At 37.4% G+C, this 24,854-nt stretch overlaps 4 protein-coding genes across 5 annotated transcripts; all 4 read right to left on the minus strand.

Moving 5' to 3' along the window:
* Positions 1 to 553: 553 nt before the first annotated feature.
* Positions 554 to 8,505, minus strand: LOC114522338 (organic cation transporter protein-like). The gene is made up of 9 exons (XM_028543009.1): positions 8,094 to 8,505; positions 6,782 to 7,010; positions 4,675 to 4,873; positions 3,526 to 3,738; positions 3,228 to 3,362; positions 2,591 to 2,685; positions 2,225 to 2,333; positions 2,067 to 2,139; positions 554 to 1,436 (listed from the first exon to the last, which is right to left on the minus strand). Exons 1-9 carry the CDS (start codon positions 8,376 to 8,378, stop codon positions 1,236 to 1,238), a joined length of 1,539 nt encoding a protein of 512 aa, XP_028398810.1. The 5' UTR covers positions 8,379 to 8,505; the 3' UTR covers positions 554 to 1,235.
* A 1,018-nt stretch (positions 8,506 to 9,523) lies between these two features.
* On the minus strand, positions 9,524 to 11,322 carry LOC114519470 (solute carrier family 22 member 4-like). Its single transcript, XM_028539613.1, has 4 exons — positions 11,022 to 11,322; positions 10,628 to 10,736; positions 10,339 to 10,411; positions 9,524 to 9,825 (listed from the first exon to the last, which is right to left on the minus strand). Exons 1-4 carry the CDS (start codon positions 11,320 to 11,322, stop codon positions 9,631 to 9,633), a joined length of 678 nt encoding a protein of 225 aa, XP_028395414.1. The 3' UTR covers positions 9,524 to 9,630.
* A 2,685-nt stretch (positions 11,323 to 14,007) lies between these two features.
* LOC114522347 (organic cation transporter protein-like) lies at positions 14,008 to 19,858 on the minus strand. The gene is made up of 9 exons (XM_028543021.1): positions 18,899 to 19,858; positions 17,763 to 17,991; positions 17,130 to 17,328; positions 16,831 to 17,043; positions 16,510 to 16,644; positions 15,876 to 15,970; positions 15,509 to 15,617; positions 15,360 to 15,432; positions 14,008 to 14,513 (listed from the first exon to the last, which is right to left on the minus strand). The coding sequence occupies exons 1-9, from the start codon at positions 19,181 to 19,183 to the stop codon at positions 14,313 to 14,315; spliced, it is 1,539 nt and encodes a 512-aa protein (XP_028398822.1). The 5' UTR covers positions 19,184 to 19,858; the 3' UTR covers positions 14,008 to 14,312.
* Positions 19,859 to 19,954: 96 nt separating this feature from the next.
* Positions 19,955 to 23,891, minus strand: LOC114522322 (solute carrier family 22 member 16-like). 2 transcript variants are annotated; one of them, XM_028542991.1, is made up of 9 exons: positions 23,585 to 23,891; positions 23,136 to 23,364; positions 22,557 to 22,755; positions 22,042 to 22,254; positions 21,377 to 21,511; positions 21,175 to 21,269; positions 20,987 to 21,095; positions 20,724 to 20,796; positions 19,955 to 20,265 (listed from the first exon to the last, which is right to left on the minus strand). In XM_028542991.1, exons 1-9 carry the CDS (start codon positions 23,870 to 23,872, stop codon positions 20,068 to 20,070), a joined length of 1,539 nt encoding a protein of 512 aa, XP_028398792.1. In that variant the 5' UTR covers positions 23,873 to 23,891; the 3' UTR covers positions 19,955 to 20,067. The 2 variants fall into 2 exon arrangements, with proteins under 2 accessions (XP_028398792.1, XP_028398800.1); XM_028542999.1 differs by having other exon boundaries at positions 23,136 to 23,396; positions 23,585 to 23,665.
* Positions 23,892 to 24,854: the final 963 nt, after the last annotated feature.

The raw sequence follows: 24,854 nt of genomic DNA on the forward strand, positions 1-24,854 counted from the left end.
TTTAAAGCTGCGGCAATATATACCACATTCTCACTGGATGCATGGCCACTCAATCTTTCCCATTATTAGTTGATCATGAGCAATTCTTATATTGGGAAATAAAAAGGAGTTGACTATTTTATAGACCAATCAAATTTTGAATTTGTTCCATTTGTTTCAATTGAGTCATCGACCTGATTGGTGAATTAGGAGCAAGTCCGTAAATCAACAGACATGCAGATGTAAGCAAATTATTTTTCGAAACATGCGTTTCTATATTGCTGCGACTGCATGTAAATTCAATTTAAATCAGGTTATTCTGGAAATTGCATATCGGGTCAGCTCTGGCTCTCTTTTGCTGGCCCGCTTGATGTTTTCATATACGAGCCGTTAAAGGCGAGATCTCGCTTCGTTCAGGTGGGATCTCGCCAGAACCGGGCTGGCCCGGTTCATATGAAGAGTGAAATATAATAATATGTGAGGAGAGATCCCGGGACATGTCGCAGTGCTCGGAAGCTTTCGTCCAATTGGATAATGCTTTTCAATGCTTTCTAAAGAACGAAGCTATGCTATTGGTTGAAACAGAAATGTATTGTAATGTTCAGCCAATGAAAATCATTCTTGCGAGCAGCTGCGACCCTACCCGAGATCCCGGCACTGACGAGTTAGCCCGCCCTGTCTCATGCATATATGAACGCCTTACTCCAGTTTTGCACCGCTGTGGACTGACAGAACTACTTCATGGCTATTCTGAAAAATTCTATCGTTTAGCTATGCAGCATAGTATAGTGACATATTTTTGTATCATAACATAAAATAGTCTGCTTACTCTTATTCTGTATTCATATTGAATAACTTAATGTATTCATATTAAATAACATAATGTATTCATATTGAATAACATAATGTATTCATATTAAATAACATAATGTATTCATATTGAATAACTTATAATTTGATCCTTGATTTTACAACAGCGCATTTATGCAAATCATATAGCCACACAAGTATCGCGATGTGAATATATATAGCTATATATTGACTGAAGAAGATTTCAAGTTTGAAAATTAGGTTTATAATTGAAATAATGAATATCATGCCCACAATGAGAAATTCTGAATTTGACATACTACTTTCAAACATATACTTGCAGATTCGTTTACGGAGGTAAAAAGTTGTCAGCGATTAAGTGTGAATTAGTTTCCTTAGACTCAGTGACAGTGCAAAAAATTAAATGGTATGATACATGCATGTTATTATATACGTTTTTCGGTTTGTGTCTCGTTTTCATTTAATGGTAATTCTTCGACATTCTTCGACCCCATTTCAAGGACAGCTTCCATACTTTCACGAGTAGGTTTGCTAATAGTCTCCGGCAAAAATTTGAAGCATGTAAACCCAGCGGTAACGCAAAGGGCAACGACAATAGCGTAAGGTAACAAATGGTGGATACGAATCTGGAAAAATGTTATAAATCATAAATGCTATTATTTCACTTCAAGGAAAAAAGAGCGGTATATATGCTACATGCTTGCGTGTAATAATATGCATAGAAACATGCAAATTACATTGACACAGCGCATGCAGAGTTGAACTGACCGCATTGAACCGACCTGTTATGCTGATGCATGGTATTTTCGTGTCTACATTTTCGAGACAGGGCCGGCTGATCAAACATTTTCGCTGACTGGTGCGATATTTTGAACTATATATTGTAGCACCTTTAGGGGTCCACATTCCGGTGTATATTCGCCCATACAAAGGCGAATATTATATACCTTATTCCGGTATATTCGACCTTTATACCAAAGTCGAACTATCGAATATACCAAATTACAGTACATTCGACTTTACCAAGATCAAAATTCCAGTACATTCGACCTTATATCAAGATCGAAGATACCATGCATATTCCGGTACATCAGACCTTACAAAGATCAAAGATACCATATTCCTGCACATTCGGCCTTTATATACGAACGTCGAATATACCAAATTTCAGTACATGTTGAAATAAATTTGATGAAGTTATTTGAAGACGCGCTGCAACGCTGTTTTCGATCTTTTGAAGTGATACATGCACTTACCAGCCAAACAACATACAGTGCTAAAAATGAACCGATCCTTGCGCAAGCTGACGACGTTCCCAAGCCAATGGAGCTGTATGGATAGCAATAGAATACAGAATTACGAATATGAAATATATGAATAAGGAATAAATTTAGAAATTAAAAGTCTCTCTTACCGCACAGAAGTGGGAAATAGCTCCGAACTAATAATATAAGCGGTGTTGAAAGAGACGTCATTGGCATATTTGCACACCATGGCCATTATTATGCGTCCCGCTGTATAGCCTGAGAAAAAAAGGAAGAAAGAAATGGACAGAGATTTTTCAAACCCAGACACTGACTTTATTGAAGCAAAACGTCACACATGTGTTGTAAGGATACAACAAGGCTGCTTGAAGACAAGCAAAATATCACAATACAAAAACCTTAGGTTTTTAAAGATTTTAAACCTGCTATTTTCTTCACGATTCAAAACGAACAGAATTAGAAATATAAAAATATTGCTGAACTGAAATACTATATGAAAGACTGTTTAAATTTACCTTTATGTTGGCGGTTGCTTGGTATTGAGACAGCAATAACTGATGCGACAGCTGAGATTACCATTCCTCCAACAATAGCCTTTCGACGACCAAATCTTATAAATTCATTGATGCAACAATTATTTACGCATGGTGATATATTGATATACAGTGGATTATTTTTTGCTAATAAATATTTCTAAACTATGGTTTTCAGCAGGGGCGTAGGAACCGGGGGTGGGTACAGTGGGCACCTGGCTCCCCAAAATTTTTCAAGGGACCAAAAGTGCTTTTTTTTATGAAAAATGCCTTTCTGGAGAAGATAATCTAGGTGTAAATACTATTTTAAAATCTAAGGTGCTCTTTGTGTTTTACTCACACGTGCCAAATGTTTTGTAGAACATAAATATAGGCCCCACTAGTGGTGTCCTTGCAGCTTTGGTAATCAAACCATCCCTATATATAGTATACATATTTTAGCTGCCCTTTTTAATAACCAAAACGGTGCCCCTAAAAGCTGGTGCCCCCAATCTCTGGATGCTTCCTACGCCCTGGTTTTCAGTTTTGTTTGTTGTTAATATCGTTGTTTATGTCTTCAATGGTCAACAATACGACAGGGTGTGTATATAGGAAACAATTACACACTGTTCTTACTTACTTGTTCATGCATACGATGGATGTAAATGTTGAGGGAACAGTAGCCAAGCTAACCAGGAAGAAATTTAGGTATATATTTCCTCCGAGATAAATGGCCCCATAGCTTACAACATAGTAAACTAGAGCACAGACAAACCTGACATAAGAAGAGAAAGTAGTTTGATAAACGAAGCAAGTCTTACAACGGGATAAAATTTCATCTGGTTTGAAAGGATGAAATTAGTAGAAATTTAGACTGCACCTTAAAAAAATCATATTGTGATTTAAAAATTAAAAATTAAAGTTATGATTTGCCATACCAAGTAATCCAGCTAGCAATAGTAACTTTCGCAACATTTTTGTCGTAAAACAAATCTCTGACATCCGTTTTTTCATGTACAACTCGCTTTGGTTCTTCCAGTTCAACTTTTGGCATCGGTTTGCCGTTCCAGCGTCCTACTTTTTCTAACTGTTTCACCGCTTCGTCGTGACGATTGTTCACCAACAGATAACGACATGATTCAGGAAGAAACCTGAAAGAAATTGCTGACTATAACCACAGCAATGAAAAGGCTGCACTATAACAGAATTAAAACCGGGTTGGGTCGGTGGATTTCGTGTATTTACATGCAGTAATGCACTGGCGGTCAAAAAGAACTGCTCAAATGTTGCTATTATCGTATATAACAGGAATCGTAACAATCAATCTTTTATTGTACACTAGCGGTCAAAAAGAACTGTTCAGATACAAATTCATAAAAAAGAAGCGAATATAGGAGAGAGCTTCATAGGCATTTTGGATAATTCTCTTATTCCAAGCAATATTTCAATAATGTAATGCAACCTGCCACACTTCCAAGATATAGTCAAACAATGGTTTCAGGAAGAGGGAGTGACAGAAATGGATTGGACTGCACAGTCAAAAGGCCTTAACCCTATTGAACTGACATCTGTGGGACAATGTGAAAGATATAGTGCAAGAAAGGAATTAATTCATAAAGCGTCCATGATTTATACGTTGCTGTAAAGACTGTCCATAGGATGAATTTCTTTTGACCATTAAGATTACCACCTTATCAGAAAGTATGCCACGCCGGTGTAAGGCCGTCATCAATTATAAGGCCAAAGAAGGGTCAGCAAAATATTAATATTTCATATAGCTTAGCATGTAATCTAATCTATATTTACTCGTATATATTGTTAGAGGGACATGCAGTTACGTTCATTTGAGAGCATTTTAACTTGTTTGGAGCAGTTCTTTTTGACCGCTAGTGTATAATAAAGCCTTAAAGAACATGCGCGCAGTGAGATCTCATTCAGTTAGTTAGATTTCAAATAAGCTCTCATACTATATAGAGATTTTTTTACGTTTCTCCACTATATATGACTGAAATAAAACAGAAATTATTTCTGCAGAATAAATGTTTGGAAACCAAATGAACGGTAACGTGACTTAATTAAGTACGTACCACGTCGACATTAAGACTAGGACAGATACACACGCACCATATAACATCAAGTATCTCCACTCTCGTATCAAATACGCCAACAATGACAGAAACATGAAACATACTGAACCAAAATACCAGATGTTCGTTCCTGCCCATGACCGATGTTTTACACCACTGTATTCAACAAGGAGAACAAAACTTGTCATCGATGCCCCAGCTATATAAAAACGATAACATTTTATTACAAAAGGACTAAGCCGTGCACATTTCAAATTTCCTGTGCTTGATTCTTACAAAACTGGCCGCGCCTATATAGTCGTAGATGATCGAAATCAGCGCGCAAAGTAAAAACAAAATTCATATAGTTTCAAAACAATTTATATTGTATATAGTGCCTCAATCTATATTGCATTTATGATGATCCTAACTTTTTGGTACAAAAGACTTCTAAAAGTTCTTTATAGGAAAATACTTGATGGATTTAAGTACTACAATCAAGGCTCAGGGACCGCGGAGCATTTCTCGTATTGCTGGGGCTCGGAACCGCGCCTGCTAGGAAGGTCCGGGAAAATTTTGAAATATACATAGGCCTCTGAAATGGCCGCAAATGCCTCTCAATTTAAGGATTGTTGGGAAATAGTAGATACTTTGTAAAATTTCCAGCACGTTTGGCGTTCATATACAAACATTAAACAATATAACCATGCTTTGGTTATGTTGTCACATATTTTGATATGGATAACCACGCCGTTTTAATGCGGGTCAAATGTTTGTCCTATGTAAAGTTGCAAGCATGCTTCGTGCTCATGTACAAACATTAAACAATATAACATGCATGCTTTGGTTATGATGTAAAATATTTTGATATGGGTAACTGCACGCTGCTTTAATGGTCAAATGCTTGTTCTATGTAACTTGAATTTCCAGCATGTTTCGCGCTCATACACAAACATTAAACAATACAAACAGCCAAAGCGGCTCCTCTTGCAAGTTGTAGTTGTTGGCTTCTCGCTGTATAGTTGTTGGCTTCTCGCATGGCTTACGCGGAAGGATTAAATTATGAGAGGAACCACGCTGTTTTAATGGTCAAATGCTTGTCCTTTGTAAAGTTTTCAGCGTGTTTGGCGCTCATATACAAACATTAAACAATATAACCATGCCTTGGTCATGATGTCAAATATTTTGATGTGGATAAACACGCAGATTAAATGGTCTAATTCTGGTGGTATGTAAAGTTTCAAGCATGTTTGGTGCTCATATACAAACATCTATATAAAGTTGCAACTTGAAAGCATCGAATATGGCCAGAAAACGGTATACTCCACCGTGGTGGAATGTACCATTCGACCATAGTCGAATACACCCTCGTCCCCAGGGCCTACAGCTCTCCAGAGCAACGGCACTAGGCCCTGGGGACGAGGATGGATCGAATATGGCCGGAAAACGGTACATTCGACCGTGGTCGAATATATCGGAAAATATAACCATGCTTTAGTTATGATATCAAATATTTTGGCATGGATAACCACGTCTCTCTTTTTTTTTGGCCAAACATGTTCTGAACATAACTAATTTCAATCCATTTATAAACATGGCCGATTTATTACGACAGATATCGTTGGAATTTATAGAATACTCATTTTTTTGAATTGGTTATTAAAATATACGCTGAAGAAGTAAAAGTTACGATAGTATTCAAGATAGAATACACTGTATATACTTGAATATTGCTTGTAAATTTGAGCAAACTAAAAAATACTCGAAATTAAAGACTATTATTACGGAAAAATTATTGGTGGGGCTAATTGGCTAAAGCCCAGCGAGCCACCCTGCTCCGCGGTCCCTGGCTCTACTTAATTTTGTCAGGATTTATTAAATCTGGGTTGACATTGGCGAACGTTCTACTTACTGTTGGATTAATTTTAGACCTACATATGATAGCATTCAACGATCCAATTTGAAATCTCTGTCAAATTGTGCTCCATGCAATGAATGCTTTAGCAGATATAGAGGCCGGTTTTATATGTCTACTCTCAGTATTTTTAATATGTAATTATAATGATTTATCATTCTTACAGACTGAAATTTTAACACACTTCGATGTTAAATTACTCTTTTTGCTTACCACAGCTAACCCCGGTGAGAATGCGACAAATAATGTATACGGAAAGATATCTGGGCCAAACTATCACCCAGGAGACAACTGAGGTGGCGAATACACCAAGTAAAATTGCTTTTCTTCTTCCTATTTTATCAGCGATATGACCAAATACCAAATTGCCGATCAACCATCCAAGCCAGAAGAGAGAAGATGAGACGTTCTGCAGAATACTTTTGTCGCACACCAATTCAAACTGCAATATATATGACAGAAAACGATAAATATTGCACCGGTATTGAGATACAAGATTTCAAGTATATTATAACTAATATAAGTGCCACTTCAAACGTGGACCGCGGAGCGTAGGTAGAAAAGCCTGGCTTGCGAGGTTGTTGATAAACTAGGCACTTAACTGAATCAAGTTCACTGTCGCCAATTCTATGAAAATATATTACCCATGCAAATAAGCCCCGTTTACACTACAGTCAATTTATTGGCACGGCAGGTAATAAAAACGGCACGACACTAAAATTGGCACCCCTTACCCAGATTAATTAGTGTTTAGGCTACCATGAGTCATGGTAAAGGCCGAGCGCTGATTAAATTAGTTCGGGTCCACAGCATATTTCAGCAGCCTTATAGCCTTCGACGGTTCCGACCACGTACCGCTGAACAAGGGTACAGGTGAAAATCTCGAGTACATTTACATTTTCTCAACTATCGCACACAGCAGCAACTCTCGACAGTCGTATACGTTTCTCGACTGACAATAACGATTCTCGACAGTCGTTTACACTTTCCTCGACGATAGTATACATTTCTCATATATTGCATGCAGTTCTCGTTTATCGCGTACACATCTCGACCTACTTTTGTCCAGTGGCGTAGCCAGCCTGACGATTTAGTCATGCTATGCAAATTTTATGTTCTTACATTATTCATTTCTTTAGAAATTCATTGTTTTCACAGTCAATGATCACCGAAATATTAGCATTGCATGACTAAATTGTCGGGCTGGCTACGCCTTTTTGTACAGTTTGGCAATTGGCATAATACTTTATTATGCCATAATATTTCGTATTCCGCCATCTTGGTTTTAAATTTTTCGCAGAGCTAGCGTTCCAGTCTTATTTCAGTTCATTGTATATAAGTCACCTATAATTTTTACTCATGAAGTTAATTGAAATTAATTTAAAGTTAATTCAACTTAAAAGAGCTAGTAAAAAATTTATTTTTTTAAATTTATTATGATTTGTTTCATATTAGTAAATAAATGAAGTCCTTATGCACTAAATATACAGAATGGTGCTGCATGAACGACGAACTTTATACAAACCTCGGTAACAGTAGAGGTGAAGGTATCAGAGAATTTCCATTCTGATCTGGGCATATCGCATCTTGCATTGTAATCATCACTGGTGGTATCGACGATTCCGGTTATATTACACACAGTGCTATTTGAAACACATTCCCAAGTTGGTTCTCCAGCGATAAATGTAATGATCATAACATTGAAAGAAGATAAACCAAAGTCAATGAAACCAACCAACATCAACATGAGGATTTGATACTTGCCATATCCTCCTATTTGACTTAAAACTTCGTCCACGGACACTGTCATAGCAAGCGTTTCTTGATCAATTTATTGCTTTCCTATAACAATTAACAATACCCACCCAAAGTACTTTTACATAAACACTTTGAAAATTTGCATATGATTTATGATCTTCTCTTTCTTCTGACGGAATCTTGACAATAATTGGGGGGAGGGGGTACACATTTATATATTCATGTTTTGCAAGATTGATTTCTTTTCAAATCCATTGTCTTTACAGATCTGTTAACATGAATATGTGAATATGTGCCCCTACCAATTATCGTCTCCCGCACGCCACAGGTGGCCGAGTCATCATTGAAGAAGAATCTATGCATTCACCGACAACGGTTGTGCCAGTGGGCTCACTCACTTGCTGGACGACGCTATTGCAAACAAAGAAATACTTCGCGCGAGGCAAAAGCTACCAGCACAAATTGAACTTCAGCTATACCACTGACCTACACTAGAAAAATAGGTCAGTGCCTATCACGGCTTCTTTGACGATATCAGCGAAATTTAGCAAACACGACGTGACGCATAGTAAGAAGCCCTGAACACGGTGTGGCGCGTAATCACAATCATAGATGGACATTCATGCCATATCGATATCCATTTCGCGACGTCTTAGGTGTCGCGTGTTTGCTAAATTTCTCTATAAAAGCTGCATGCTACAACATGGGAGTTGTTTTCGCGCAGGAACAGGGAAATCGACAAGAGTTTCTTAGGACAACTGAAACATTTGTGTGCATGTTGTTAAAACATGCTTTTATTGCATGTATGATACTTGTTAAAACACATATAATTATATATTATTCATCAGGGTTGGTAGATAGCTGCATATTTGAGACCAAACAACATCACACTAGTTCTTTGTTTCCTTTGTCTTTGCCTTTTGTTTTCTTTGTTTTCTTGATAGCACTAATGACAATTTGGCGTCAAATATTTGCATATCTACCAACTCTGTTATTCATGCTTATACAGGGTGAGTCAGAAAAAAGTCCCCTATATTGAAATCAAGCCTTTGAATCTGATTGCCTTAATATTATGATAAACCCAATTGAAAGCAAGACGCTTTATTTGAATGCCTCAACCTAATAACTATGCTATTTACACACTACTGCGTTGATCATGCATTCAAATCAACAAAGGCTTCATTTCAATAGGGGGGACTTTTTTTTGACTCACCCTGTAGAGAAAGCTGGTGGTAAAAATGCATATATCAGATGAACACTGGAAAAAGCAAACTTTAACTTCAACCGCCTTACGTTAAGTTACTCTATACTGCGTTCTTTTTCGTCTCTAATGATATTTCCTGTTTGGCAGCTTCCACCGGTTTCATCTCAAGGACAGCTTCCATGCTTTCAGGTGTTGGTTTGTTTAGAGTTTCTGGCAAAAACCTGAAGCATATCAATCCAATGATAACACACAATACAACAACGATTGTGTAAGGCAACAAAGCATGGATGCGAATCTGTAAACATAAAAAGCAATTGCAGATTAATTTGCTTCGTGAAACGTAATTCTCGTGAACATATCAAGTTAATTGTATAATGTCTTAATGATGCAAAGGATAGTGCTACGTTAGTGTAGTCAATGAAAGACAATTTAAATACAAGAAATAAAGGCAAATTTCCACCAGCATTATTTCACATCGGTAAAAATTACTTCTTCACAACAGTTATGACTAAATGCCACAGACCACCGCATGTCTTAAACGTTGGTTTACAATTACAACAGCTCTTTGCTTATTGCGCTGCATGGACGAACCAACGCCTTTCAAATTATGCGTATCCAATATTTAGTTACAGTAACATTCTGGGGCCAGTTGTATAAAAGATTAGTTAACTTATAACTGTAATCGAGGACCATGAATTGGTCGAGAATTGGCTAATCCTGCAGAGTCGTGTATTCAACTATGCAAAATGTAGTTAAAGAATTTTTTTATACCACCAGCCCCTGATCAAAATATCACCAGAAAACATACCAGCCAAACAACATAAAGTGCTAAAAATGAACCAATCCTAGCACAAGCTGACGATGTTCCCAATCCAATCGAGCTGACAAAAAAAAATGGAAAACTCAATGAAAGTGACCATACAGGGGGATTTACACTCAATTTATCGCCGTTCCATGTCAATATATATTAGCCGTTCCATGTCAATATATTAGGTGTAGTTAAGTGTAGTGTAAACAAGGCTTAACTCTCATACTACTCTCATAGACCGCGCTAATCAAATGGGAATTTGGTAAAAGGTTAAAAAACTAAGTTTTACCGCACTGAAGTTGGAAATAACTCAGAACTGAGGATATAAACAGTGTTGAATGAAACAAGAAATGCATATTTGCATGCCATTGCCATTATTATCCGCCCAACTGTATAACCTAGAAAAAGAGAGTCATATATTGGTCAATATAAACTTACAGTTGAGAGGAAAAAGTAAATTCAAGCTGCATTGCATACCTGTATTAGATCGGTCAATTGGTATTGACACAGAAATAATGGATGCCACAGCTGAGATAAACATTCCGGCAACGAGAGATTTTCGTGAACCAAATGCATAATATAGATATCAGTTTGATAGAGTCGGTTTGTTTCGCATTTCTTGGATTGCAGTGTTTTTAACAGTTGTTCAGTGCCGGTATACCACGAAAAACGTGACTGCAAACATAGTCTACAAACCTCGGTAACAGTAGAGGTGAAGGTATCAGAGAATTTCCATTCTGATCTTGGCATATCACATCTTGCATTGTAATCATCACTGGTGGTATCGACCTTTCCGGTTATATTACACACAGTGCTATTTGAAACACATTCCCAAGTTGGTTCTCCAGCGATAAATGTAATGATCATAACATTGAAAGAAGATAAACCAAACTCAATGAAACCAACCAACTGCAACATGAGGATTTGGTACTTGCCATATCCTCCTATTTGACTTAAAATTTCGTCCACAGTCACCGCCGCCATGACACAAAAAAAGTAGAAGCATATGTCGGTACTTGTGTTATTAATTGAATAAAACCCGACACCATATCAACCACATCCAGTAATTCCAGTTTGAAATTACAAACACATGCAACACACTCTGACGACGGGTGGGTACAAGATGGCTGAAAACACTGGATCATTGTTTGATATTCATTAAAATAATATTTAAAAAACAATGGCAAGAGCCGTAAAGAGCGACACGAATTACACTGGTGCCCTAGCCCTATACGAGATGTACTGAGCTTATTGTCGCAAAAACCTATACTGAATCTTCTACCATTTGTGTCGATACATTTTTAAATTATTAGATAAGCCAATTACTAAACTCCCTTTTTCTTCTGGAAGAATTAAATACAAATTCAATGGACGACTTGCGCTTTGGACTAATTTTTGATCGAAGTTACTAAAAGAAAATAAATCATCACAGCTAGAAAAATCTGCGTCTTCAAACAACTTAGCATCAAGTGTGGTATAACAACTGCCTAAAATAGACAAAACACTTCTCGACGTTTCGACCTGAGGGCCTTCGTCAGGAGAGTTAGTTAATCAACACAAATATCAACATATGCCTTTTAACTCTCCTGACGAAGGCCCTCAAGGTCGAGAAGTGTTTTGTCTATTTTAGGCAGTTGTTATACCACATTTGATGCTAACTTACTTAAATTAGTGCAAATGCGAAGTTTTGCTGCGATATTTTGTAAGATACGGAAAATATAGCCATGCGAAGTTGGCAAATTTTTAATTTTGTATACTTTTGTATTACGTGCGGAAATGTGTAACTAAATTAACTACAAACTTCCGGCCGTACTACAAAAGTATACAAAATCAGTCGTTAACTTCGCATCGCTGTATTTTCCCTAATTTACAACAATTCGCAGCCAAACTTGGCAGTTGACTAAATTTAGTAAGTTCTTTCAGAAAATGTACTTTTTATCGCCGAGGTAAGAAATTAGTCAAAGTGCAAGTCGTCCATTAAATTTTGTATTAAGATAAGCCAATTATTTGAAAAAAATTATTTCAAGAGTTACTTGAAAAACTATCCCCTAACTTCCCTTTTTTGATACACTCTGCATGTCCTTTTACAAATCTTTCAAAAGTCAGGATTTTCCATGTCCCACGTTCCATTTTCCTTGTTTAGTCACCGTTGGGCGCGGGATTAGGCTACTTTGCGCATTAAATAGCGACGGAGTTACACTGATTGAACTTGCTAAACTTTTTGTCGACAGCACTGACCTGTTCCTAAGCATAATTTCGCCGTTTCTACTGATGGTATCATCGTGATAATTTGGGTCAAGCAAATGGCCGGGGTGGCCTGGAGCCCAGACAGCAGCCACACAAAACATGAGGAAGAATAACTGAACAGAATTGGAAATCATTCCAGAATTGGAAATCATTCCAGTCTCAACTAGTCCAAACATTTTCCGTAGTTGCGGTAATATGAAAGTGCCAAGGATTCCAGTCAAGGCACCAGCGCCTGTTAAGATACCTAATGCCAAAGCACTCACATGCTGTGAATACGCATAAGCTGTGGTAATACTATCGAAGCCCAATACGGTGCACTTGTGATTGAAATATTTTTTTTACGAAATTAGTCAGCCTTTTCGCCTATAATTGTGTAAACAACAATGTTTATTGTAGGAAGCGTGAGATTTTGAGATATATTGCTTTTTATATATATTTGCATCGAGTGCGCTTTCCTTTTTGATGATATTATAGCTAGAATATTACTTATATATCATACTAATAATATCGGATTATATAAATAAGATGTATGTATGCGCTTAGAAAAGAACTCTATATATGCATGCAGATCCAGTATTATTAATTTTTAAGAGCTTTTCGTGACCAATTTTAATCAATTTAGTCATTACAAATACTTCCAGTAAACTATTTTGACAGGTACACACCGGTTTGCAATTAGAATTAATAGCGTATAAATATTGCTTCTTATTACACGTATAGTTAAATTCTTGTTTTAAAGCTACGACAATATATACCACATTCTCACTGCATGCATGGCCACTTAATCTTTCCCATTATTAGTTGACCATAAGCAATTCTTATATTGGGAAATAAAAAGGAGTTGACTATTTTATAGACCAATCAAATTTTGAATTTGTTCCATTTGTTTCAATTGAGTCATCGACCTGATTGGTGAATAAGAAGCAAGTCCGTAAATCAACAGACAAATGTAAGCAAATTATTTTTCAGTCGGAACATGCGTTTCTATATTGCTGCGACTGTATAAATTCAGTTTTAAATCAGGTTATTCGGGAAATTGCATATCGGGTCAGCTCTGGCTCGCTTTTGCTGGTCTGCTTGATGTTTTCATGTGTCGTTATTAAAGGCGAGATCTCGCTATGTTCAGGCGGGATCTCGCCAGAACCGGGCTGGCCCGGCTCATGTGAAGAGTGAAATAATATGTGAGGCGAGATCCCGGCACTGACGAGTTAGCCCGCCCTGTCTCATGCATGCATATATGAACGCCTTACTCCAGTTTTGCACTGTGGACTGATGGACTTGCTTCATGGCTATCCTGAAAAATTCGATCGTTTAGCTATGCAGCATAGTATGGTAGTGACATATTTTTGTATCATAACATAAAATAGTCTGCTTATTCTCATTCTGTATTCGTATTAAATAACATAATGTACTCATATTGAATAACTTATAATTTGATCCTTGATTTTACAACAGTGCATGCATGCATGCAAATCATATAGCCACACAACAACTATCGCGATGGGAATATATATAGCTATACATTGACTGAAGAAGATTTCAAGTTTGAAAATTAAGTTTATAATTGAAATAATGAATATCATGCCCACAATGAAAAATTCTGAATTTGACATATTACTTTCAAACATACTTGCAGATTCGTTTACGGTGGTAGAAGGTTGTCAGCGATTATGTGTGAATTAGTTTCCTCAGACTCAGTGCAAAAATAATATGATGCATGCATGTTATTATATACGTTGTTCGGTTTGTGTCTCGTTTTCATTTAATGGTAATTCTTCGACATTCTTCGTCCCCATTTCAAGGACAGCTTCCATACTTTCACGAGTAGGTTTGCTAACAGTCTCCGGCAAAAATTTGAAGCATATAAACCCAGTGACAACGCAAAGGACAACGATAATAGCGTAAGGTAACAAATGGTGGATACGAATCTGGAAAAATTTTATAAATCATAAATGCTATTATTTCACTTCAAGGAAAAAAAAAGCGGTATATATGCTACATGCTTGCGTGTAAAATATGCATATATAGAAACATGCAAATTACATTGACAGAGCGCATGCAAAGTTGAATTTTGTGCACCGCATTGAACCGACCTGCTGCTGATGCATGGTATTTTTGTGTCTGCATTTTCGAGACAGGGCCGGCTGATCAAACATTTTCGCTGACTGGTGCGATATTGTGAACTATATATTTTAGCACCTTTAGGGGTCCACATTCCGGTAGCGATATTCGACCATACAAAGGTCGAATATTATACCTTGTTCCGGGTATATTCGACCTTTATACTAAAGTCGAACTGTCGAATATACCAAATTCCAGTACATTCGACTTTACCAAGATCAAAATTCTAGTACATTCGACCTTATACCAAGATCGAAGATATCATGCATGTTCCGGTACATCAGACCTTACAAAAATCAAAGATACCATATTCCTGCACATTCGGCCGAAAGTCGAATACTGCACCAAATTCCAGTACATGTTGAAATAAAAGTGGAATGCAAAAATACGAGAGAAAGAAAATGAATACGTAGGGTCGAACTCGTGCAATATTTCAATAGCAAAGCCTCATATAAACCTTTATCAGGAGAGTATGTCATATATAGATACTCTCCCTGCAATTAACGCAAAACGTTTAGACGTTTTTTGTCCATTATACGCATGCAGTTAAATGTCATACCGCGTTTGATGAAGTGATTTGAAGACGCTGCAATGCTGTTTTAGATCTGACCCTGGTTATTTTTGATATACGAAGTATACATGCATGCACTTACCAGCCAAACAACATACAGTGCTAAAAATGAGCCGATTCTTGCGCAAGCTGACGACGTTCCCAAGCCAATGGAGCTGTATGGGTAGCAATAAAATATAGAATTACGAATATGAAATATATGAATAAGGAATAAAATTAGGCCCCTCTTACCGCACAGAAGTGGGAAATAGCTCCGAACTAATAATATAAACGGCGTTGAAAGAGACGAGAATGGCATATTTGCACACCATGGCCATTATTATGCGTCCCGCTGTATAGCCTGAGAAAAAAAGGAAAAAAGAAATGCACAATGATTTTTCAAACCCAGACACTGACTTTATCGAAGCAAAACGTCACACATGTGTTGTAAGGATACAACAAGGCGGCCTAGCTGAAGACAAGCAAAATATTACAATACAAAAACCTTAGGTTTTTAAAGATTTTACTGAACCTGCTATTTTCTTCACGATTCAAAACGTACAGAAGTATAAAAATATTACTAAACTGAAATACTATATGAAAGACTGTTTAAATTTACCTTTATGTTGGCGGTTGCTTGGTATTGAGACAGCAATAACTGATGCGACAGCTGAGATTACCATTCCTCCGGCAATAGCCTTTCGACGACCAAATCTTATAAATTCATTGATGCAACAATTATTTACGCATGGTGATATATTGATGTACAGTGGATTATTTTTTGCTAATAAATATTTCTAAACTATGGTTTTCAGCAGGAACGTGGGAACCGGGGGTGGGTACAGTGGGGTACCTGGCTCCCCAAAATTTTTCAAGGGACCAAAAGTGCTTTTTTTGCGATGAAAAATGCCTTTTTGGAGAAGGTAGACTAGCTGTAAGTACTATTCTAAAATCTAAGGTGCTATTTGTGTTTTACTCACACGTGCCCAAATGCTTTTGTAGAGCATAAATATAAACCCTACTAGTGGTGTGCTTGCAGCTTTGGCAATCAAACCATCCCTATACTAAGTATACATATTTTAGCTGCCCTTTTTATTAACAAAAAGTGCCCCCCCTCAATCTCTGGATATTTCCTACGCCCTGGTTTTTAGTTGTGTTTGTTGTTAATATCGTTGTTTATGTTTTCATGATCAATGGTCAACAACACGACAGGGTGTGTATATATGAAACAATTACACACTGTTCTTACTTACTTGTTCATGCATACGATGGATGTAAATGTTGAGGGAACAGTAGCCAAGCTAACAAGGAAGAAATTTAGGTATATATTTCCTCCGAGATAAATGGCCCCATAGCTTATAACATAGTAAACTAGAGCACAGCAAAACCTGACAAAAGAAGAGAAAGTAGTTTGTTAAACGAAGCAAGTCTTACAACGGGATAAAATTTCATTTGGTTTGAAAGGATGAATTTAGTAGAAATTTCGAGTGCACCTTTAAAAAAATCAGCTCAGACGTACTACGTCAAATTATTGTGATTTAAAAATTAAAAATCAAAGTTATGATTTGCCATACCAAGTAATCCAGCTAGCAATAGTAACTTTTGCAACATTTTTGTCGTAAAACAAATCTCTGACATCCGTTTTTTCATGTACAACTTGCTTTGGTTTTTCTAGTTCAACTTTTGGCATCGGTTTGCCGTTCCGGCGTGCTACTTTTTCTAACTGTTTCACCGCTTCGTCGTGACGATTGTTCACCAACAGATAACGACATGATTCAGGAAGAAACCTGGGAGAAATTGCTGACTATAAACACAACAATGAAAAGGCTGTACTATAACAGAATTTAAAACCACGTGACTTATGTATACCTACCACGTCGACATTACCACAGGGACAGATACACACGCACCATATAACATCAAGTATCTCCACTCTCGTATCAAATACGCCAACAATGACAGAAACATGAAACATGCTGAACCAAAATACCAGATGTTCGTTCCTGCCCATGACCGATGTTTTACACCGCTGTATTCAACAAGGAGAACAAAACTTATCATCGATGCCCCAGCTATAAAACGATAACATTTAACAAAATTCATATAGTTTCAAAACAATCTATATTGTATATAATGCCTCAATCTATATTGCATTTATGATGGTCCTAACTTTTAGGTACGAAAGACTTCTAAAAGTTCTTTATCATTTTTCTTCATCAAATCAAGGCTCTACTCAAAGTTTTTAGGATTTATTAAATCTGGGTTGACATTGACGAACGTTCAACTCACTGTTGGATTAATTTTAGGCCTAGATATGATAGCATTCAACGATCCAATTTGAAATCTCTGTCAAATTGTGCCCCATGCAATGAATGCTTAAACAGATATAGAGGCCGGTTTTATATGTCTACTCTCAGTATTTTTAATATGTAATTATAATGATTTATCATTTTTACAGACTGAAATTTTAACATACTTCGATGTTAAATTACTCAATTTTGCTTACCACAGCTAACCCCGGTGAGAATGCGACAAATAATGTATACGGAAAGATATCTGGGCCAAACTATCACCCAAGAGACAACTGAGGTGGCGAATACACCAAGTAAAATTGCTTTTCTTCTTCCTATTTTATCAGCGATATGACCGAATACCAAATTGCCGATCAACCATCCAAGCCAGAAGAGAGAAGATGAGACGTTCTGCAGAATACTTTTGCTGCATACCAATTCAAACTGCAATATATATGACAGAAAACGATAAATATTGCACAGGTATTGGGGTACAAGATTACAAGTATAATATTATAAGTATTATAAGTGCCACAAAAGTGGAACGCGGAGCATAGGTGGAAACGCCTGGCTTGCAAGGTTGTTAATAAACTAGGCACTTAAATGAATCACGTTCACTGTCGCCAATTCTATGAAAATATGTTACTCATGCAAGGAAGCCCCGTTTACACTACAGTCAATTTATTTGCACGGCAGGCATGCACTAAAATTGGTACCCGTGCCCAGATTAATTAGTGTTTAGGCTACCATGAGTCATAGTAAAGGCCGAGCGCTGATTAAATTAGTTCGGGTCCAGAGCATATTTCAGCAGCCTTAGCCTTCGACGGTTCCGACCACGTACCGCTGACCAAAGGTACAGATGAAAATCTCGAGTACATTTACATTTTCTCAACTATCGCATGCACATGTACAGCAGCAACTCCCGACAATCGTATACGTTTCACGACTGACAATAACGATTCTCGACAGTCGTTTACACTTTCCTCGTCTATAGCATACATTCCTCATATATTGCATGCAGTTCTGGTTTATCGCGTACACATCTCGACCTACTTTTGTCCAGTTTGGCTTGCCATAATAAAGGCTTCGTATTCCGCCATCTTGGTTTTAAATTATTCGCAGAGCTAGCGTTCCAGCCTTATTTCAGTTCATTGTATATAAGTCACTTATAATTTTTACTCATGCATGAAGTTAATTGTAATTAATTTAAAGTTAATTCAACTTAAAAGAGCTAGTGAAGAATTTAAATTTTTAAATTTATTATGATTTGTTTCATATTAGTAAATAAATGAAGTCCTTATGCACTAAATATGCAAAATGGCGCTGCATGAACGACGAACTTTATACAAACCTCGGTAACAGTAGAGGTGAAGGTATCAGAGAATTTCCATTCTGATCTTGGCATATCACATCTTGCATTGTAATCATCACTGGTGGTATCGACCATTCCGGTTATATTACACACAGTGCTATTTGAAACACATTCCCAAGTTGGTTCTCCAGCGATAAATGTAATGATCATAACATTGAAAGAAGATATACCAAACTCAATGAAACCAACCAATTGCAACATGAGGATTTGATACTTGCCATATCCTCCTATTTCGCTTAAAACTTCGTCCACGGACACTGTCATAGCAAACGTTTCTGGATCAATTTATTGCCTTCTTAAAACAATACCCACTCAAAGCACTTCTACATAAACACTTTGATTATTTGCATATCATTTATGATCTTCTCTGTCTTCCGACGGAAGACAATAGTTGGAGGGAGGGGGTACATATTCATATATTCAGGTTGTGTAAGATTGATTTCTTCTCAAATCCATTGTCTTTACAGATCTGTTAACATGAATATATGAATATGTGCCCCCACCAATTATCGTCTCCCGTACGCCACTGATGGCCGAGTCATCATTGAAGAAGAATCTATGCATTCACCAACAACGGTTGTACCAGCGGGCTCACTCACTTGCTGGACGACGCTATTGCAAACAAAGAAATGTTTCGCACGAGGCAAAAGCTACCAGCACAAATTGAGCTTCAGCTATACCACTGACCTATACTAGAAAAATAGATGAGTGGCTATCACGGCTTCTTTGACGATATCAGCGAAATTTAGCAAACACGACGTGACGCTAGTAAGAAGCCCTGAAAATGGTGTGGCGTAATCACAATCATAGATGGACATTCATGCCATATCGATATCCATTTCGCGACGTCTTAAGTGTCACGTGACTCACGTCGTGTTTGCTAAATTTTTCTATATAAAAGCTGCATGCTACAACATGGGAGTTGTTTTCGCGCAGGAACAGCGAAATCGGCCAGAGTACTAGTTTCTCAGGACAACTAAAACATTTGTGTGCATGATTGTTAAAACATGCTTGTATGCTACTTGCTAAAACATATATAATTATAAACATATATTATTCATGCTTATAGAGAAAGCTGGTGGTAAAAATACACATGTCAGACAAACACTGGGAAAAGCAAACTTTAACTTCAACCGCCTTACGTTAAGTTACTCTACTGCGTTCTTTTTCGTCTCTAATGATATTTCCTGTTCGGCAGCTTCCACCGGTTTCATCTCAAGGACAGCTTCCATGCTTTCAGGTGTTGGTTTGTTTAGAGTTTCTGGCAAAAATCTGAAGCATATCAATCCAGTGATAACACACAATACAACAACGATTGTGTAAGGCAACAAAGCATGGATACGAATCTGTAAACATAAAAAGCAATTGCGTATTAATTTGCTTCGTGAAACGCAATTCTCGTGAACATATCGAGTTGGTATCATGTCTTAATGATGCAAAGGATAGTGCTACGTTGGTGTAGTCAATGAAAGACAATTTAAATACAAGAAATAAAGGCAAATTTCCACCCGCATTATTTCACATCGGTAAAAATTACTTCTTCACAACAGTTATGACTAAATGCCACAGACCACCGCATGTCTTAATTAACGCCTTTCAAATTATGCGTATCCAATATTTAGTTACAGTTACATTCTGGGGCCAGTTGTATAAAAGATTAGTTAACTTATAACTGTAGTTCAGGAGCATGAATTGGTCGAAAATTGGCTAATCCTGCAGAGTCGTGTATTCAACTATGCAAAATGTAGTTAAAGAATTTTTTTATACCACCGGCCCCTGATCAAAATATCACCAGAAAACATACCAGCCAAACAACATAAAGTGCTAAAAATGAACCAATCCTAGCACAAGCTGACGATGTTCCCAATCCAATCGAGCTGACAAAAAAATGGAAAACTCAATGAAAGTGATCATACAGGGGGATTTCCACTCACTTTATCAGCAAGACGAATTAATGGTACCAATTTTAGCCGTTCCATGTCAATATATTAAGTGTGTGCACACTACTCTCATAGACCGCACTAATCAAATGGGAATTTGGTAAAAGGTTAAAAAACTAAGTTTTACCGCACTGAAGTTGGAAATAACTCAGAACTGAGGATATAAACAGTGTTGAATGAAACAAGAATTGCATATTTGCATGCCATTGCCATTATTATCCGCCCAACTGTATAACCTAGAAAAAGAGAGTCATATATTGGTCAATATAAACTTACAGTTGAGAGGAAAAAGTAAATTCAAGCTGCATTGCATACCTGTATTAGATCGGTCAATTGGTATTGACACAGAAATAATGGATGCCACAGCTGAGATAAACATTCCGGCAACAAGAGATTTTCGTCGCCCAAATCTGTTGTGAAACGTGACTTGCAATTATTACTGACAAGTTACAATATGCAGCTATAAGTAAGATTAAAATTTAAGGCGATGCTTGAAAACTCACTGATGAAAACTCACTTGTTCATGCAGATAATGGCAGTGAAAGTTGAAGGAACAGTCGCGAGGCTGACAAGGAAAAAGTTCAAATAGATATTCCCTCCCAGATATATTGCTCCATAACTTACAGCATAGTAAACCAGCGCACAGCAAAACCTGTAGATAAATGAAATTTTGCGGCATAAATGTATAAGAAGCACAATCAACCCTTAATCTCAAGGAAATAAGTCCTGCATGCATGCAGGGGCCTACCTGCAAAACCCCGAGAAGGACCAGCGACCAGTTTCGGCAATTTTTTTGCAAATTTCTCAAATACGTTTATGTGCAAAAACGTACGACATCCATTTTCATATCCTGCTTTAAGGCCGGTAGAAAGGTAAAACTACATTCTCCGCACACGCTTACACAGGCTTGTATCCTACTTCAACCGTATTGTAGCGAAACATAGCGAAACCATTGTTTTTTCGGTACTCAGAGAGTCAGAGTGATTGGCTAGGATAACGAACTAAAAACAAAGAGATTCGCTACGTTTCACTGCGATACCGAGGGAAAAGAGGGAAAACCGGCCATACAGTGTAGCTAGGGCAAGTTCGGATAATACAGTAATTTTGCAAAGGAAAGAACTTGTGAAGAATAAATTTTCTACGATCCTGGCATGAATGGTATAATCGTAAGAAAATATTCACCAGGAAATCCAACTAGCAATGGTAATCTTGGCAACATTCTTGTCGTAAAATAGATCTCTCACATCAGACTTTTCTGCGACGATTTCTTTTGGCACCTCCAATTCAACCTTTGGCATTGGTTTGCCGTTCCATTTTGCTACTTTTGTTAACTGATGGACTGCTTCGTCGTGGCGTTTATTAACGAGCAGATAGCGACATGATTCAGGAAGAAACCTAGAGGAAAAAAGCGTTGAGAAACATGACTACATGACTAACTCATAGTAACTCTCCTGACGAAGGCCCTCGATCGAAACGTCGAGAAGTGTTTTGTCTAATTTAGGCAGTTGTTATACCACATTTGATGGTAAGTTGTTTGAAGACGCTGCCACGCTGCTCCCTGGTTATATTGGAACTTTGCTAAATACATAGAACAATTTGCCATTTTGGGTTGGAATGTGCGTTAAAAGTCTAAAATTTCTTTGCTGACGTAACAGCCATTAGCTATTCGTAACATTATTATACGTAACGAGACTTACCACGTCGATATTACCACAGGGACAGATACACACGCACCATATAACATCAAGTATCTCCACTCTCGTATCAAATACGCCAACAATGACAGAAACATGAAACATGCTGAACCAAAATACCAGATGTTCGTTCCTGCCCATGACCGATGTTTTACACCACTGTATTCAACAAGGAGAACAAAACTTGTCATCGATGCCCCAGCTATAAAAAGTTGAAAGAATTAACTATTACTCTATGAAATGAAAGAAGCAATTACTACTTTGCATACTCATTAGCTGCTGACAACGCGGGTAGAAATATGCAAATTCACTGAACGGTATCAAATTTCATCCGCCATCAGCCGCTACCAATACACTGAAGACGGAGCACGGATGAAATATATGAAATTGGTTCGGGTACTCATTTCAGCCGTGCCAATAATTTGAAGTGTAGCACCTAAGCAAGTTTTTAGTTCTAAATCTTTATGGTTATGCCCGTTTCACTTCCATTCGTATCAGTTTTATGCCCGTTTCACTTCCATTCGTATAAATTTCTTGCATGCTGATCACGTACCCGACCAGGGAATAAACACAAGCGCTTACCACAGCTAACCCCGGTGAGAATGCGACAAATAATGTATACGGAAAGATATCTGGGCCAAACTATCACCCAGGAGATGACTGAGGTGGCGAATACACCAAGTAAAATTGCTTTTCTTCTTCCTATTTTGTCAGCGATATGACCGAATACTAAATTGCCGATCAACCATCCAAGCCAGAAGAGAGAAGATGAGACGTTCTGCAAAATACTTTTGTCGCACACCAACTCAAACTGCATAAAAAAAATCGTCGTTATTCCATCAACTACAAAAGTATTGATACATGCCTAATATTTCTATGTTCGTGAACGAAATGCATAATATAGATATTAGTTTAACTGATAGAGTCGGTTTTGTCTCGCATTTCTTGGAAAGGTTGCATTGCAGTGTTTTTAACTGTTGTTCAGTGCCGGTATACCACGGAAAACGTGACTGCAAACATAGTCTACAAACCTCGGTAACAGTAGAGGTGAAGGTATCAGAGAATTTCCATTCTGATCTTGGCATATCACATCTTGCATTGTAATCATCACTGGTGGTATCGACCATTCCGGTTATATTACACACAGTGCTATTTGAAACACATTCCCAAGTTGGTTCTCCAGCGATAAATGTAATGATCATAACATTAAAAGAAGATATACCAAACTCAATGAAACCAACCAACTGCAACATGAGGATTTGATACTTGCCATATCCTCCTATTTGACTTAAAATTTCGTCCACAGTCACCGCCGCCATGACACAAAAAAAAGTAGAAGCATATGTCGAAATTGTGTTATTAATTGAATAAAACCCGACACCATATCAACCACATCCAGTTTGAAATTACAAACACATGCAACACATTCTGACGACGGGTGGGTACAAGATGGCTGAAAACACTGGATCATTGTTTGATATTCAACCTTTATTTTCTCAAAATAATATTTAAAAAATAATGGCAAGAGCGACATGAATTACACTGGTGCCCTAGCCCTATATACGTGATGTACTGAGCTGATTGTCGCAAAAGCCTATACTGCATCTCAGTACCATTTGTGCTGATACATTTTTAAATAGATAAGCCAATTACTAAACTCCCTTTTTCTCCTGGAAGAATTAAATACAAATTCAATCAGGACGACTTGCGCTTTAGACTAATTTTTGATCGAAGTTACTAAAAGAAAATAAATCATCACAGCTAGAAAAATCTGCGTCTTCAAACAACTTAGCATCAAGTGTAGACAAAACACTTCTCGACGTTTCGACCTGAGGGCCTTCGTCAGGAGAGTTAGTTATTCAATCAACACAAATACCGACATATGCTCTATGCCTTTTAACTCTCCTGACGAAGGCCCTCAGGGTCGGAAGTGTTTTGTCTATTTTAGGCAGTTGTTATACCACATTTGATGCTAACTTACTTAAATTAGTGCAAATGCAAAGTCTCGCTGCGATATTTTGTAAAATATGGAAAATATGCACTGGCGGTCAAAAAGAATTGCTCAAATGTTGCTATTATCGTATGTAACAGGAATCGTGACAATCTATCTTTTATTGTACACTAGCGGTCAAAAAGAACTGTTTAGATACAAATTCATAAAAAAGAATGGAATATAGAAGAAAGCTTCATAGGCATTTTGTGTAATTCTCTTATTCCAAACAATATTTCAATAATGTAATGCAACCTGCCACACCTCCAAGATATTGTCAAACAATGGTTTCAGAAAGAGGGAGTGACAGA

The sequence above is a fragment of the Dendronephthya gigantea genome, unplaced genomic scaffold (genome assembly GCF_004324835.1).
Source record: "Dendronephthya gigantea isolate DGI-Jeju-01 unplaced genomic scaffold, DenGig_1.0 000000F, whole genome shotgun sequence".
NCBI classification, from domain to species: Eukaryota; Metazoa; Cnidaria; class Anthozoa; order Malacalcyonacea; family Nephtheidae; genus Dendronephthya; species Dendronephthya gigantea.

Bases quoted from the DNA above. Each gene is read 5' to 3' on its own strand.
- LOC114519470 (XM_028539613.1), bottom strand. From the start codon at position 11,322: ATGGCGGCGGTGACTGTGGACGAAATTTTAAGTCAAATAGGAGGATAT. The intron at 10,737-11,021 runs GTTTGCAGTCAC...CTCTTTTTCTAG, and splicing joins TACCGAGGTTTGTAGACTAT to GTTATACAGTTGGGCGGATA. The intron at 9,826-10,338 runs GTATGTTTTCTG...TTATGTTTACAG, and splicing joins CACTTTATGTTGTTTGGCTG to ATTCGCATCCATGCTTTGTT.
- LOC114522338 (XM_028543009.1), bottom strand. From the start codon at position 8,378: ATGACAGTGTCCGTGGACGAAGTTTTAAGTCAAATAGGAGGATATGGC. The intron at 7,011-8,093 runs GTTTGTATAAAG...TATATATTGCAG, and splicing joins TCACCTCTACTGTTACCGAG to TTTGAATTGGTGTGCGACAA. The intron at 4,874-6,781 runs GTAAGCAAAAAG...GTTTTTATATAG, and splicing joins TCTCACCGGGGTTAGCTGTG to CTGGGGCATCGATGACAAGT.
- LOC114522322 (XM_028542991.1), bottom strand. From the start codon at position 23,872: ATGGCGGCGGTGACTGTGGACGAAATTTTAAGTCAAATAGGAGGATAT. The intron at 21,096-21,174 runs GTATGCAATGCA...CTCTTTTTCTAG, and splicing joins AATTGACCGATCTAATACAG to GTTATACAGTTGGGCGGATA. The intron at 20,266-20,723 runs GTATGTTTTCTG...TTATGTTTACAG, and splicing joins CACTTTATGTTGTTTGGCTG to ATTCGTATCCATGCTTTGTT.
- LOC114522347 (XM_028543021.1), bottom strand. From the start codon at position 19,183: ATGACAGTGTCCGTGGACGAAGTTTTAAGCGAAATAGGAGGATATGGC. The intron at 17,992-18,898 runs GTTTGTATAAAG...TATATATTGCAG, and splicing joins TCACCTCTACTGTTACCGAG to TTTGAATTGGTATGCAGCAA. The intron at 15,971-16,509 runs GTAAGTAAGAAC...TGAATTTATAAG, and splicing joins TCCATCGTATGCATGAACAA to ATTTGGTCGTCGAAAGGCTA.